Source organism: Uranotaenia lowii, chromosome 2, assembly GCF_029784155.1.
Source record: "Uranotaenia lowii strain MFRU-FL chromosome 2, ASM2978415v1, whole genome shotgun sequence".
Classification (NCBI taxonomy): Eukaryota; Metazoa; Arthropoda; class Insecta; order Diptera; family Culicidae; genus Uranotaenia; species Uranotaenia lowii.
This window is the reverse complement of record NC_073692.1, coordinates 334,069,500-334,083,033: the sequence shown is the minus strand read 5'-3', so window position 1 is coordinate 334,083,033 and position 13,534 is coordinate 334,069,500. Positions and strand designations below refer to the sequence as shown.

The following is a 13,534-nucleotide window of genomic DNA, read 5'->3' as shown; positions in this document are numbered from 1 at the left end:
CACAAGTGGGGAGCAGCGTTGCCAACCTTCCAGATTTTCTCTGGATCTTCCAGACTTTTTGGACTTTTGCCAGACATTTTTTTAGGTTTCCAGACTTCCAGACTTTTGTCATTTCTTCCAGACATTTCCAGACTTTCAAGTTTCGACATGAATTTTCTGACAGAACAATAAAAATTCCAAATTTTCGATGCAAAATGGCAGGAAATGATTCTAATTAGTAATTGAAGAGTGAGGAAAGCTACGAAGATGGTAGTTAAACAGGAAGTAAAGCATAAAACGTAGTACCACCGACATCACCACAATAGTCTAAGGCAGTGATAGTGTATAGAATGTATGGTTATTATGAAGTAATTCCCTAGACTGCAATATTGCGTGGCGACCAAACAAAAACAGGTCGTCACCTGTCACCTATAAAGAGCTCGCCATCCAGACTTTTCGAGACTTTTCCAGACATTTTTTCAAAATCTTCCAGACATTTCTGAAAAACAGTTGGCATCGCTGGTGGGGAGCTCAGTTAGAGATAGTTGCCGGACATCGGCTCAGGAAGCAACTGACTTGCCAACTGCGCTTTATCGCAAGCCCCAGAATATGGTTGTTTGGTGCTGAACCGAATATTCAGTCATGCCAACCATCAGATTATGCGATGCCACGAAATGGCTAGGGCTAAAATAGAGCTACTTAAAATTCAATCGTAACTGCTTTTCCCCCTGAATGTAGAAAATTGTAAATTCGAAATATTAATTACATTAGACTGAGCAAGCAGGGTTGTGTAGAGGATAGATGAAATGAATAAAAAGATATGTATATAACATAAGAAAGTTGAAATAGGTCAAAATTTTACATGTTATTGGGTTTCACGTTTCATCGTGTAAGTTGAGAGCGAGCGAGAAAAATGCCAAGCTCCCAAACAGGAGCAGAGCAACTATTCAGTTGTTCTACGACTATTGGATTATACGGATGTGCGTTGTTAAAATAGAAAGTAGTTAGAATCGGAAGGAAACTGGCGGATTCGACAATGGCGCAGTTTAGACTCCCTCCGCCAGGTAAGTTAGTGATATTGAAAACAAAGGAAATTATCTTAGTGTTTCGTTTTGGAGAATTCAAAGTGAAGTGAACAGAAGAAACAATTTTAAATGGTTTGATATGACAGAGCTCTGACGCAGGGGCAGAGCTCTGATCAAAAGCAAGGTTCTTAGATACACTAGGTTCTCCGACTTTTACAGTAAGTAGGCGAGGAGTGAGCGGGGCTCTCAATGAGTTTGTTTATTTTTTGCTCAGCTTTTCTGTGGTTTGTTGGTAAACAAACTTCATGAGTTCCGTATAGTTGCATAGCCTACATAGCCAAAATGGCTGAATCGGGAATTCGTTATTCGGGAACACCTCCTGAATATATACCCACCTTGATCAAAAGTAAAGATTTTTGATAAATGGCAGGCTGATGATGGAGCTCTGACGCAAGGGCAGAGCTCCAAAGCCAGGGCAGAGCACTGACGCAAGGGCAGAGCACTGACGCAAGGGCAGAGCTCTAGAAAAAAACTGACTCTGACGCAAGGGCAGAGTTTTTGAATGGATAATTTTTGCAAATTGATATTGAATCGGAAACAAAAAAAAATCGTAAAGATTGAGGCTCTGACGCAAGGGCAGAGTTTCGAAATACAATATTAAGAAGGAAATCAAAAAGAAAATTGAAAAAGGTGATGTTCTGACACAAGGGCAGAGCTTCGTAGCAAAAAAAGAGAACTGACGCAAGGGCAGAGCTCCAATAAAGCAGGGTGTCATAGTTCTAAATGAAAAACTCTGAAAATGCAGCAGTTTTAGAGGAATGAAAGCAAATTAAAACGTTCAATGAATGGGAAAATAAAAGATGACAAAAAAGTGATGAGTGAGCTAAAAAAAATACAGTTACGAAAAATTGAGATTTAAAAAAAATAAAATAAAAATTATTGAAAAATATAAACTAAACTTGAAAATAAACCTTTGAAAAGTAAAATTTTAAGTCGCTAAAAATGGTGAATGATTGACATGAAATAGCTTTGGATTTTGGAAAGCTATAGAAATTTAATAAGTAAATGGGGATGAAAGATGGAACCCGATTATCACAATTGAGAATTGTAACGAAAAAGTATGAACAAAAGATATTAAAATGTAAATGTAAATATAATAAACTGAATGATTGAAATCAAGTAGGTGAAAAATTGAGCTTAGAAAAGAATAAAATAGATATGTAATTTTGAACATTAAATATAAAAAATAGCTACGGCAAATGTTGTAAGAAGAAAATAAGAAAGTTTTTAAATAAATTTAAATCCCAAAAATGGTAGATGATTGAGATGGATGAATTATGAAGTAATGAAACCAAAAACAAAATAGAAAATAAAAAAAAAACAAAAAATTTGACAACATATTTATTCAAAAGATATACTATAGGTATATAAATGCAAATAATAAAATGAATCATTGAAATAAAGTAACATTAATGCAGATAATTATAGAGCAAATTTTGTGTGATTTTTTAAAAATAATTCAAAATGACAAAACAGGTTAATGATTGAAATGAAACATTTATAAAGTTTTGGAATACTAGAAAAAAAATGAGAATGATAAAGAAGAATAGAACCAAATAAAGTAAGCGCCGAATTTCATAATCGAAAAACTGTTATGCACAAAAAGAATTTCAAAACAAAAACTAGATCAGCCTTTGGTAAGAACTGAAAACGTTATTGACAAATGATAATAAACGAAAAAGAAATAATAAAGAGAGAAGTTTGAAAAACATTCAAATCGCTGGAAGTTGGAAAAAGAGATAAATAAAAAAAAAAACATCTACAAAGTGAAAAAAAACCTTTCTCTGACGAAAGTGTGGGGAGAATATTCCTTTACATTTTCCATAATGATCTTTTTGACTTTTGGTGCGATTATTTAAAATTGATACTAGAAGAATAGTTTGTTTTAATTTTCTAACAATTCGTAATGTTAAGTAAGATTGAGAGTAGAGGAGGAGATGAATGTAGAGGATAGATGAAATGAATTAAAAGATATGTATATAACATAAGAAAGTTGAAATAGGTCAAAATTTTACATGTTATTGGGTTTCGCGTTTCATCGTGTAAGTTGAGAGCGAGCGAGAAAAATGCCAAGCTCCCAAACAGGAGCAGAGCAACTATTCAGTTGTTCTACGACTATTGGATTATACGGATGTGCGTTGTTAAAATAGAAAGTAGTTAGAATCGGAAGGAAACTGACGGATTCGACAGGTTGGTCGGCTCTTCTCAAACAACAAAGAGCCGGGAGAAACCAACACTGTTTTCAGTTCGGCTTCCGAGTGTAATCCTCTTTCGCTGATCGTGCTCCACTCGTTACCCGAGTTTACACGAGCTGTAAGTGACTCGGACGGCAAGTGTGAGAGCATTTGCATCCGAGTGGGAGAAAGAGAATTCTAAACAAAGAGCGCCCTGTGTTTCAGTCATACACCTCAGAGTAAAGAAGGAAAAAATTATTTAGACTTCCACCACACAACGTAGAAAAAATATAAACAATTTCTACTCCGCTACCATGCCTGCTGCTGTTAGCTGTTTTGAATTTTTTTTTTGCAAAAGGTAGCGTTCGAAGAAGAGGTGACAGGCGGTTTCATCAAAAAATTAGGACACCGCGAAGAACAAAAACCAGGATTTTTCAAGACCCCAGTAGATTGGTGGAAATGAAATGCAGCTCTTCTTAGATTGCATAAATTAAGGCGAAATAGCGGTGCAGTATACGCCTTAATTTATGCAACAGAAGAGATATGAAGTTAGGTGGCTTTAAGTTTATACCGAAAAACACCGTTCAAATATCATCTGAACCGAAGATTACCATTGGTTTAAGAGGTTAAACTGTTTTTATAGCAAAATCAATTGCAATTAAGATCAGGACGGCTTCTAGAAAATCAGGACACCGCTGGGAGCTTTGATTCGGAAAGTAGCATCTTTTCTCGTGAACGTACCAAGAATAAACTGAGTTAACTCTCGAATTCTCCTCAGCACATTGCGCAACAGATTTTTCCGGAGAAGGGAATTCTCTTCATCAGCGGATATGAATGCTCTCGCTCACTCTTATGTGTTGACAATCTCACTCTTCATTTCAGTGCGATTTATCTCTCTCCGCACCGATTGAGGGAGCAGACGAAAAAAAATGCACTCTCTTTCACTGGACAAGCCGATCTGAGGAGTTTTGCCACCCATGTGAGCAAGCATGGAAAAAAACGGATCGAAGTACATTCAATCTGCAATCCGTGGTGAACTCATTCAGTTCTAGCTCAGTGATGTCAACCTTTCAGATTTTGTCTGGATCTTCCAGACTTTTCGGACTTCTGCCAGACATTTTTCCAGGTTTCTAGACTTCCAGACTTTAACATTTTCTCCAGACAATTCCAGACTTTTGGGTTAGTACTTAAATTCATCACAGAAACTATAAAAATTCAAAATGGTAATGGTGTAATAAGGCAGTAAATCATTAGAATTTATGAATTACGATCTCAAACATGTTTAAAGGCTATTAATTCGTATGAATCTCGTTTGAATCTATTTGTAAGCTTATTGGTATATTTATTTATTTATTTCACCAAACATCGTAGGCTACATATATATTCTTAAAACTAGAAGTACAATCTTAATATTACTTCAAATACTACAATATTAGGTTCTTAAGTGCCTGTCGCCGTAAAAAGCACTTTTTAGCTGCTGTTTAGACATAGTAAAATCTATGTTCTGGTAGTTTTTATTATAATTCTGCATAAGACAATTGATTGGACTATTTTTACCATAATCAGTTCGAGCAGAGGTTAAAATAAACAGATTTCTGGTTCTCAACTGGCGACTCGGACAATAAAAGTTTAACTTATTTAGTAGATAAGTAGATTGAACACGCTGATTAATTATGTCGTTTACAAAGGAGATTGCAGCAAATTCTCTTCTAACACTTAATGGTTCAATATTTATTAGTAAACAGCGTGATTCGTAGCTTGGTAATTGGCTCTGTGACCATCCTAGATTTCGTAAAGCAAATAGAACAAATTGTTTCTGAATGGATTCTAAACGGTTTTTATGAGAAATTTGAAAGGGGGACCACACAACGCTGCAGTATTCAAGTATGGATCGGACATAAGCTGTGTACAATGTTTTTAATGTATATGGGTCTTGAAAATTATAACTAAAACGTTTTATAAAGCCAAGCATACTATTTGATTTTTGAATTACTGAGTTATAGTGATCTACAAAAGTAAGTTTTGAGTCCAATATAATACCTAGATCTCTTATCTTATTGATTCTCTCCACAGGCTCATTTCCTAATGTGACAATTTCATATGACGGATATTTTTTCCTTGTAAATACAATATGTGAACATTTTTTCACGTTTAGTTCAAGAAGACTTTTACTGCACCATTTGTAAAAAATATTTATTTCATTTTGAAACACCCTGAAATCTTCTTCGTTGTTGACTATCATATAAAGCTTCATATCGTCTGCGTATATAAGCACGTTTAGCTGGTTCAGTAAATAAGTTATGTCATTGACGTATAAGATAAATAATAAGGGACCGAGATGGGAGCCTTGAGGCACACCAGATGTAACGGAGATGCTTTTCGAAAGTGAACCATTGAATCTAACAATTTGTGTACGGTTTGTCAAATACGACTCAATCCATTTCAGCAGTTGTGTACTGAATCCGTTTTTATGTAGTTTAAAAATTAACAAAGGGATGTCGATTCTATCAAAAGCTTTACTGAAGTCCGTGTATAGAGCCTGAACGGAATTTCCTTGATCCATAGAGTGGATATTATAAGAAACGAATTCAAGTAAATTAGTCGCTGTAGATCGTCCTTTAACAAATCCATGTTGCTTTTCAGTTATGAGTGTTTTTATTTGATTATATATTTTTTGATTCACTATTGCTTCAAAAAGTTTCGGTATGCACGATAAGATTGCTATACCCCGGTAATTTTTAATGTCGGACTTTTTCCCCGACTTGAAAATAGGTACAAGAAAAGATTCTTTCCATACTTGAGGAAAAACACCGGATTTCAACGATGAGTTGAACAATAGAAACAAGGGCACACTTAGTTCATTTACAAGATTTTTTAAAAGTAATGGAGGAATTCCATCAGGCCCGGGCCCTTTGGAGCTATCCAGGGAGCAAATTGATTTGTGTATTTCCTCAAGGGTGATTGAATCTACCACAGTCAATGATGCTGAGTCGGAAAAATAATCGAAAAACGCAGTGTCGCGATCGGCTTCCGAAAAACTGGTGTAAACGCTTTGGAAGAAATTGGCAAACAAATTACATATTTCATGGGAATTATTACCGTTAGCGCTGTCCAAGTGCATACGAGATGGAAAATTATTACTTTTCAATTTGGAACTTACATACTTGAAGAAGCTTCTTGGGTTAGATTTAATGTTTTCCTCTGTTTTCCTATTATATTCTTCGAAGGAGGTATTAAGGCATATGGCTAGTTTGTTGCATGCTTCTTGATATTCTAAACTATTAGCTAGCGATGGTGTCTTTTTCCAGTTTTTATGCGCTTTCTGCTTTTTATTTCTAAGATGCTTTAGCTCTTTTGAAAACCATGGCGGATTTCTGTTATTATTCGTTCGTCGCTTTATTTTTATTGGGACATATTTACTCAAGATATTACCAAGAATGTTATAAAAAATAGCTACCTGATTGACAGTTTGGTTTTCGCTTTGAAATGATGATTGCCAATTAACTGATTGTAATTTAGTTTTAATCATTGTGTAATTTGCATGGAAAAAGTCAAGGGTCTCCTCATATTCGTATTCTGGTATTCCTTTGTTGTCAGAACATATAATTGAAAATTCGATAGCTGTATGAAATATCTCATTTTTCCAAATTGGATTAGTAGCTTCCAAAATACAAAAGTCATCAGTCAAGTTTGAAAACAGTAAATCGAGATAGCGATTGCAGGCATTTTTCACATGATTTATTTGATTAAGACATAAGGTAGCAAGATTGTCGAAAAGGAATTGTAATGTTTCATTATCTCCAAAAATCGGTAAAAGGATTGCTTCATTATCTTCATCGGGTAAAAATTGTAGATTCGATTGATTAAAATCGCCATACAGGTGAATTTTGAATTCGGGTTGGAAGCTTTTGAATAGTTCTGTTATGCTCAGTAGAAACTTTTGGAAATAATCTTTACTGGCATATTCTGGAGGAAAGTAGATCGATCCAAAAATATGAGTTTCCTTGAAGATTTGAGCTTTTGCCCACACCTGCTCAAATTCTTTGTGCTTAGTTATTTCAATGAGCTCAGAATCGAAAGCAGAGCTTATTGCTACTACAACGCCTCCGCCTGATTTCTTGTCGGACAAATTGAAATTTCGGTCATCTCTGTAGACATTGTAACGCGATCCAAAAATTTCCTCGCTTTTTATACTATCATCCCAGCTTGTTTCGGTTCCTAAAATGATAGTATAATTACTTGCTACTAAATTTTTATGAATTGTGTTTAGTTTAGATGCGCTTCGCATTCTGTTAAAGTTTTGGCAATATGCCACAATTTCTTTATTATTGATAACTGGGTGATCGCACGAACGAATGGTAACATGATCCGCTTGGTTCATAAATACAGAGGAGCTAGTGCTTACATAGGCACGCGTCGGTTCGGCAGAAAATATGGGTTGTTATACATTACCGGGTTGAAATATAATGCCGATGGGTCGTGGTGACAGCACGGTGCAACTAGAGGTGCGGTGAATGGCTGATTGAAGGTAGCGTATGGATGAGCAGGTGGCACTGTCGTCATCGTGTTACTGTTCTGGTATGTTGATGAGTTCGGAAGGTGTGGAGAGACCGGGGGTGGCGCAGGAATATTTGAAGGCCTTTTTCGATGCCTTAGCACATTTGGTGAAGCAGAACTAGGACCGGGGTTCAATGTTTCTCCCCGTTGGAAGTTGATGAAGGTCGGGATCTTCGCTTTCGGAGTTGATTTTCTATTAAACGCGACTTTTGCGGCAGCCAGTAGCTCTTTATCAGTAGTGGCTCTTGCTTTTGATGAATATTTTACGGGGGATTGTTTTCGTGACTGCTTCTGTTGTTTTCTTGATAGGAACATTTCTTTTTGTCTTTGTTGATGCTGCTGTTTTTTATGCTGTTTTCGCCTGGCTTTTTCCGCGGCCTTGACTTGAGCCGCACGCTTCCGTTTCCTCTCGTCGTATTCTTCCCAGTACTGTTGAGGTTTCCAAAGCATTTTGTTTCCGATTCGTCTCCAGCCGCTAGACGAAGTAGATGGATTTACCCTTGACGACGAAGCAATTTCCTCGGCTAGAGTTGGTCCTGAGTCGTGTTGATGATCGGCCGGTTTGGCTTTCACAGCGTCGTGAATGGACCGTAATTCATCAATAAGGTCCTCGTTTACGCCAGGATTCCTCACTGTAGCTCTTAACGCGTTCAGTTCCACCGCGATTGACTGGAGCGTAGGAGTGAGCTCCTGTTCAAAATTTATATAGCAGCTACGGTGTTGTTCCCCGATTTCCAGTCTTAGACTATCAAGATCCGCTTGAATGTCTATTGGTGATTGACTAGCTGCTAATATTGTTGATACTGCCTGGCTGAAGTCAGCTTTCAACGAACGACTATCCTCGTTGCAGGACTGGACAATTTCATTTATTGTCGCCGTGTTTGACAGTTCCAATTTTTTAAGCGATGACAGCTCTTTTTTCAGACCGTTTATTTGATTTGAGAGCGTATCTATACCCTCAATCAAGGTCTCCAGGCATGAAAATTTCACTAATTGTGAACTAATTCTCTCCTGGGAGCTGTTTTGGAGTTTCAGTTGCTCCATTATTTCATTCTGTCGAGACATTAATCTCGACAGATCTATCTGGTCCTTAATTGAATGCTGACAGTCATAGCAGACTGGCAGCATAAATCGCCTTATAGACTCCTCGCAATTCCGCTGCACTCCGATACAGGCGGCGTGGAATCTTCGATGACAGGGACCCGTACACGTCCAAAGGTGGACACCATCGATAACATCGCAGGTTGGAATTTGACACTTTGGCATTTTTTTTCCTCGTACAGTTAACACGGCACAAAAAAGGTAATAAAACAAACGTTGGCACTTTGATATACGCGGCGGCTTTAGGGAACACTAATTAATTTGAATTGACGGCGGTGCGCGAAAATACGTCTGTACTGTACGACGACTGAAACCTTTTCCCTAAACAAGGGCTATATGTTTTAGGTGTTCCTAAAGAACGTGCAAGAATCACCTGAAGCACTCTCCGACCGATTCCGAAATCGAAACCGATCCTGCAGACAGAACTGCAAACCTGGCCAAGAATAATTTATTACACCATCATCAGGTAATCCACAATTGCATCGGTTATATCGAATGAACTAATCTCATTTTAACGGTAGTGTGCCTAACCTCATCAAGACGGAAACAATCTAACCGAACACGGGAAGCATCGGAACCATCACGACCTAGACACGATAGGCAGAGGAGCATCAAATTCCGGCTCACCTGTAAAGAGAGTCTTGCCAGAATCCACCGCATTACAGGTACAAATCAATGTCATACATCTTCCAGTGAGCTAACTTAATCAATTCACATACAGGGTGAACCGACGTCGCATCCTGGGAAGATCAGACTTCCTGAACAGCCTAGATAAATACATGGTCCTTAACAACCAGGTAAAACAGACATTGAATATTTGTCGCAGTTCATACAACGGATTCTCTCAATCACAGGTGGAAATTGAGGCTGGGTGTCGTCAGAGCATAAGCAGCACCGCACGGGAACCAGTGGATTTGAAAAGGTCCTCAACTGAGGTAGGATGTTCACAAATCATGATCTGAAGGCTTGACGTTAATGAAATTTTCTTAGGACCTTTTTTGAATCGGTTCTAACTCTCACAGAAAACGCCTGCAAGGCTGCAACGACAGTACAACATCTGACTCGTCTTGGATACGATCAACTGTGGCAAAACCCCTCATCACTCGTGTGCGTGTGGCGCAATTTGTTGTTATCGAAGTTACCTCTCCAGGGAGGACTTAAGCATGCGTATCACTGCAACATTGTGAACGAAGCATGAACGGAGAGAGTCGAAATCATCATTGTCAACTGGAAATCATCGTCATCGAATGTTGGGCTGAGACTTGCGCATGATTGCATGGACAGTCTAGCATATATGCATGTAGTACCTGAAGAAGTGACGGAGCCGTGTGAGAGTGTGTGAAAGAAAGCCGAGCCAGTGGGCGCGCATGCATAGGATTTGCACGCATCCTACATTCGCTCACGCGTGTAAGCGGATAGCACGTTGCCGTTTGGACGAGTGTTCGAGACCGGGGCCCCGTCGACTGCAAGCAGGGGGAAGCTGATTTATTGGCAGCGGTACCGAGGATGACAGGTGCTTAGTAATAAGTTGTACCTTAATGTTAAGTCGAAACAGTTTACATTTATAATGCAATATTTTGCTGTGATGCTTCTTGAGATTATAAGATGCCTTTAGCATCATATCACCAAGTTTGATACGTGCTTTTTTCGTTATTCGAGCTTATGGTTGAGCCAATATATGAGCCATATTTGAGTCTTTTCTGACATAGCTATCGAATGTCAGTTTGTCGATTCCGAGTTTCAATTGCGTGAATGGTCTGCCGAAGACCGATATTAGCAAAATAGTAACATTGGCGCCCAACGAAATAAACCCACATTAGTTGAAATCATAAATAACGTTCTAGTTCTGTCAACAGTCAAAGTGAGTGAAAAATTGTGTGACATGATGGACATCAACCACTTGGAAGATGATGAGCTTACTTTTGAGCTGGCACTGCGTGGAGTGAGGCCAAATTTAATTGTACACCGATCAGTGAAACTTAAAAACCTGAAAACGATTCTCTACAAAGAAGCCAAGGAGAAGAACATCCCAACATCTTCAACGAATGTGATGTCAGATGTAGATAATATCTACAACTGCCAAGCAAAAATATCACCTATAGTTCACTTGGTAGAAACAGCTATTCGACAAAAATTATATTCCGACCTGAAAAAGTATCGCTCACGTTTGCTGCATTACCGCTTTCGTTTGACATTGATAACTGACTCAATGATAACGGCGAACGCTAACAAAACAATTTCAAAACTAGAGGCAGCATTGACTAGGATAGAAGACTGCTTACAACAACAACAACAACCTGCCAACGTAGGAGGGCGGCCAGGAGATCAGGATATCCTGCCCACGGAGAAGGAAACGTTAGATAGACTTAAACATTCAAATTTGCAGTCGAGCATAAAGGAGGTGGTGCAGCAACATGTACTGCTGGGCCAGCAACATAACAACGATCGAGCGGAGCAACAAAGGAATTTAGTGCTACAGGATCAACAGGAACGGGAACAGCAAGGAAACCTCCCGCAGCAGCGAGAACAACAAGAACTAATCCAACAACAATTTCAACAACTGCAAGAGCCGCAACAATGGGATCGTCAACCGTGGACACAACAGCAACAACCGACCACACCGGCACCTTTGAATTCGTCGCAACATCCCCTGCAAGCGGACCAAACTTTACACGCACAATTTCAAAATTTAATACGTCAGCAACAAGAGCAAATACAACAGTTTGCCCAATTACAAGTGCAGTATGGACAACTTCAACAAAGCTTGGAAGAAGAGAAGCAAAGACGTTTCCAGCTCGAGCATGAAATTTCGATCCAAAGGCAAGGTACATATCAAAATTACTACGCCCACGATGCTGTAAGGAGAGAACCTTTTGAGCCGTATGCTAACGGATTAACATCGCCGCTTAACGCGCATGCTGCCCAACAAAGCAGAACGGCAGAAAATGGTCACCCAAGCAGATTTTCCCAACCCCTACATAGATGGAAAATAGAAGAGTACGGAGGAGAAAACAACATCCAGAAGCTAGGCGAATTTCTTAACCAGATCAAAATGTACGCGGAAACCGAAGGCATGGATGACACCACGCTGCTGCGATCAGTTAAGCAACTGCTCAAAGGTCGTGCATTCGAGTGGTACACCAGGACGTATCGCTATATCCACACATGGGAAGCATTCAAATTGGAAATCAAAAAAGAATTTCTGCCACCATATTATTCGGAGATTTTCAAACAAGATTTGTACCTAAGATTCCAAGGAGCAAACGAATCGTTCACATCTTTCTACAGAGATTTGTTATCAATTTTTGAAATCATCGAGCCTCCGATGCCAGAATCTGAGAAGCTGTTCATCATAAAATCCCATCTTAACACCGAATTTGTGCCAATAGCAGCAGCGTCTCAGGTCACAACGGTGCAGCAACTAGTGAAAGTCTGTAAAGACTTTGAAGTATCCCGATCGTATGCCATGAAGAACCGCCCATCAGCAATGTATCGTCCACCGTGGAACAAGCCATTCCAACCTCAAAATACTAGGATAACCGGGAACAACTCGCCTGCTCAACAACTGCCATATCGAAACATTGGTCGACAACAAGTCAATATGTTAGAGAACAACGTCATAGAACAGGAATCGGAGTTAGAACGAGAAGAATATCAGGAAAGAGAACTAACGCAACTAGAAACAGCAATGAATGCAGAGGAAGAGATGCTGACGATAACTGAGAACATCAACGCTCTACACTTGAGGCAAGGACCATTCAACAGAAACCCAAGATACTCAGAGGACTCGACAAATACAAATGGTCAGAAAACGAAGATAACACTCACATGCTGGCAGTGCGAAACACCAGGACATACCTACCTCATGTGCCAAAACCCGAGAACATTCGTATTCTGTTTCACCTGTGGCCGAAAGGGTTGCACTACAAGGAACTGTCAGAGTTGTCAAGCAAGATGGAGGCAACTAGCACCAGAAAATCAACAGAGTTTTTCGGGAAACGGGAAAAGGGAGAGCCTTTAGAGGGGAAGGAGAACTCTTCCAACTCAAACAAGATCCCCAACATCGCTACATTACCACATTTTCGAGAAATTGCATCGCTTCTAATCAACCCCATCAATACGGACAACCGTCCATACGCAGAAGTCACCGTCCTAGGTCGAACTCTTCGAGGGCTACTTGACAGTGGAGCTACGTGTTCATTGATTGGCGGGGAGTTAACAAAAATCTCAAACGATCTCGGATTGACAAAATATCCTGTTGAAGGAGAAATAAGAACGGTTGACAACTCACCTCATCAAGTATCCTACTTTGCATATCTACCAATAGCATACAACAACAAAACACAAACACTACCGGTTCTGTTCATCGAATCCATGCCAAAATCCTTTATATTAGGCATGGATTTCTGGCAAGCGTTTGGCATTCGGGCAATGGTGTGTGGAGTAACAATTTCATCGAACGTTAACAAGGACATCGTGGATTCTCTTACTCCGACTGAAATCCAGCATCTTAAACAAACAATCTCGAAGTTTCCGACAATGCAAAACACCGGAAGACTAGGTCTGACAAACATATATCAGCATACAATTGACACCGGAAGTGCCGCGCCCTTCAAACAGAAATACTATCCAATGGCG

The 13,534-nt window shown here is 39.2% G+C and overlaps 1 protein-coding gene and 1 long non-coding RNA gene across 2 annotated transcripts; both read left to right on the top strand.

The window, feature by feature from the left end:
- Positions 1-9,246: 9,246 nt before the first annotated feature.
- LOC129743839 (uncharacterized) lies at positions 9,247-9,661 on the top strand. Its single transcript, XR_008736696.1, has 3 exons — positions 9,247-9,362; positions 9,418-9,561; positions 9,618-9,661. It is a non-coding gene; the product is annotated as an uncharacterized LOC129743839 (long non-coding RNA).
- A 1,120-nt stretch (positions 9,662-10,781) lies between these two features.
- Positions 10,782-13,003, top strand: LOC129742985 (uncharacterized). The gene has a single exon (XM_055734929.1). It carries the CDS (start codon positions 10,782-10,784, stop codon positions 12,915-12,917), a length of 2,136 nt encoding a protein of 711 aa, XP_055590904.1. The 3' UTR covers positions 12,918-13,003.
- Positions 13,004-13,534: the final 531 nt, after the last annotated feature.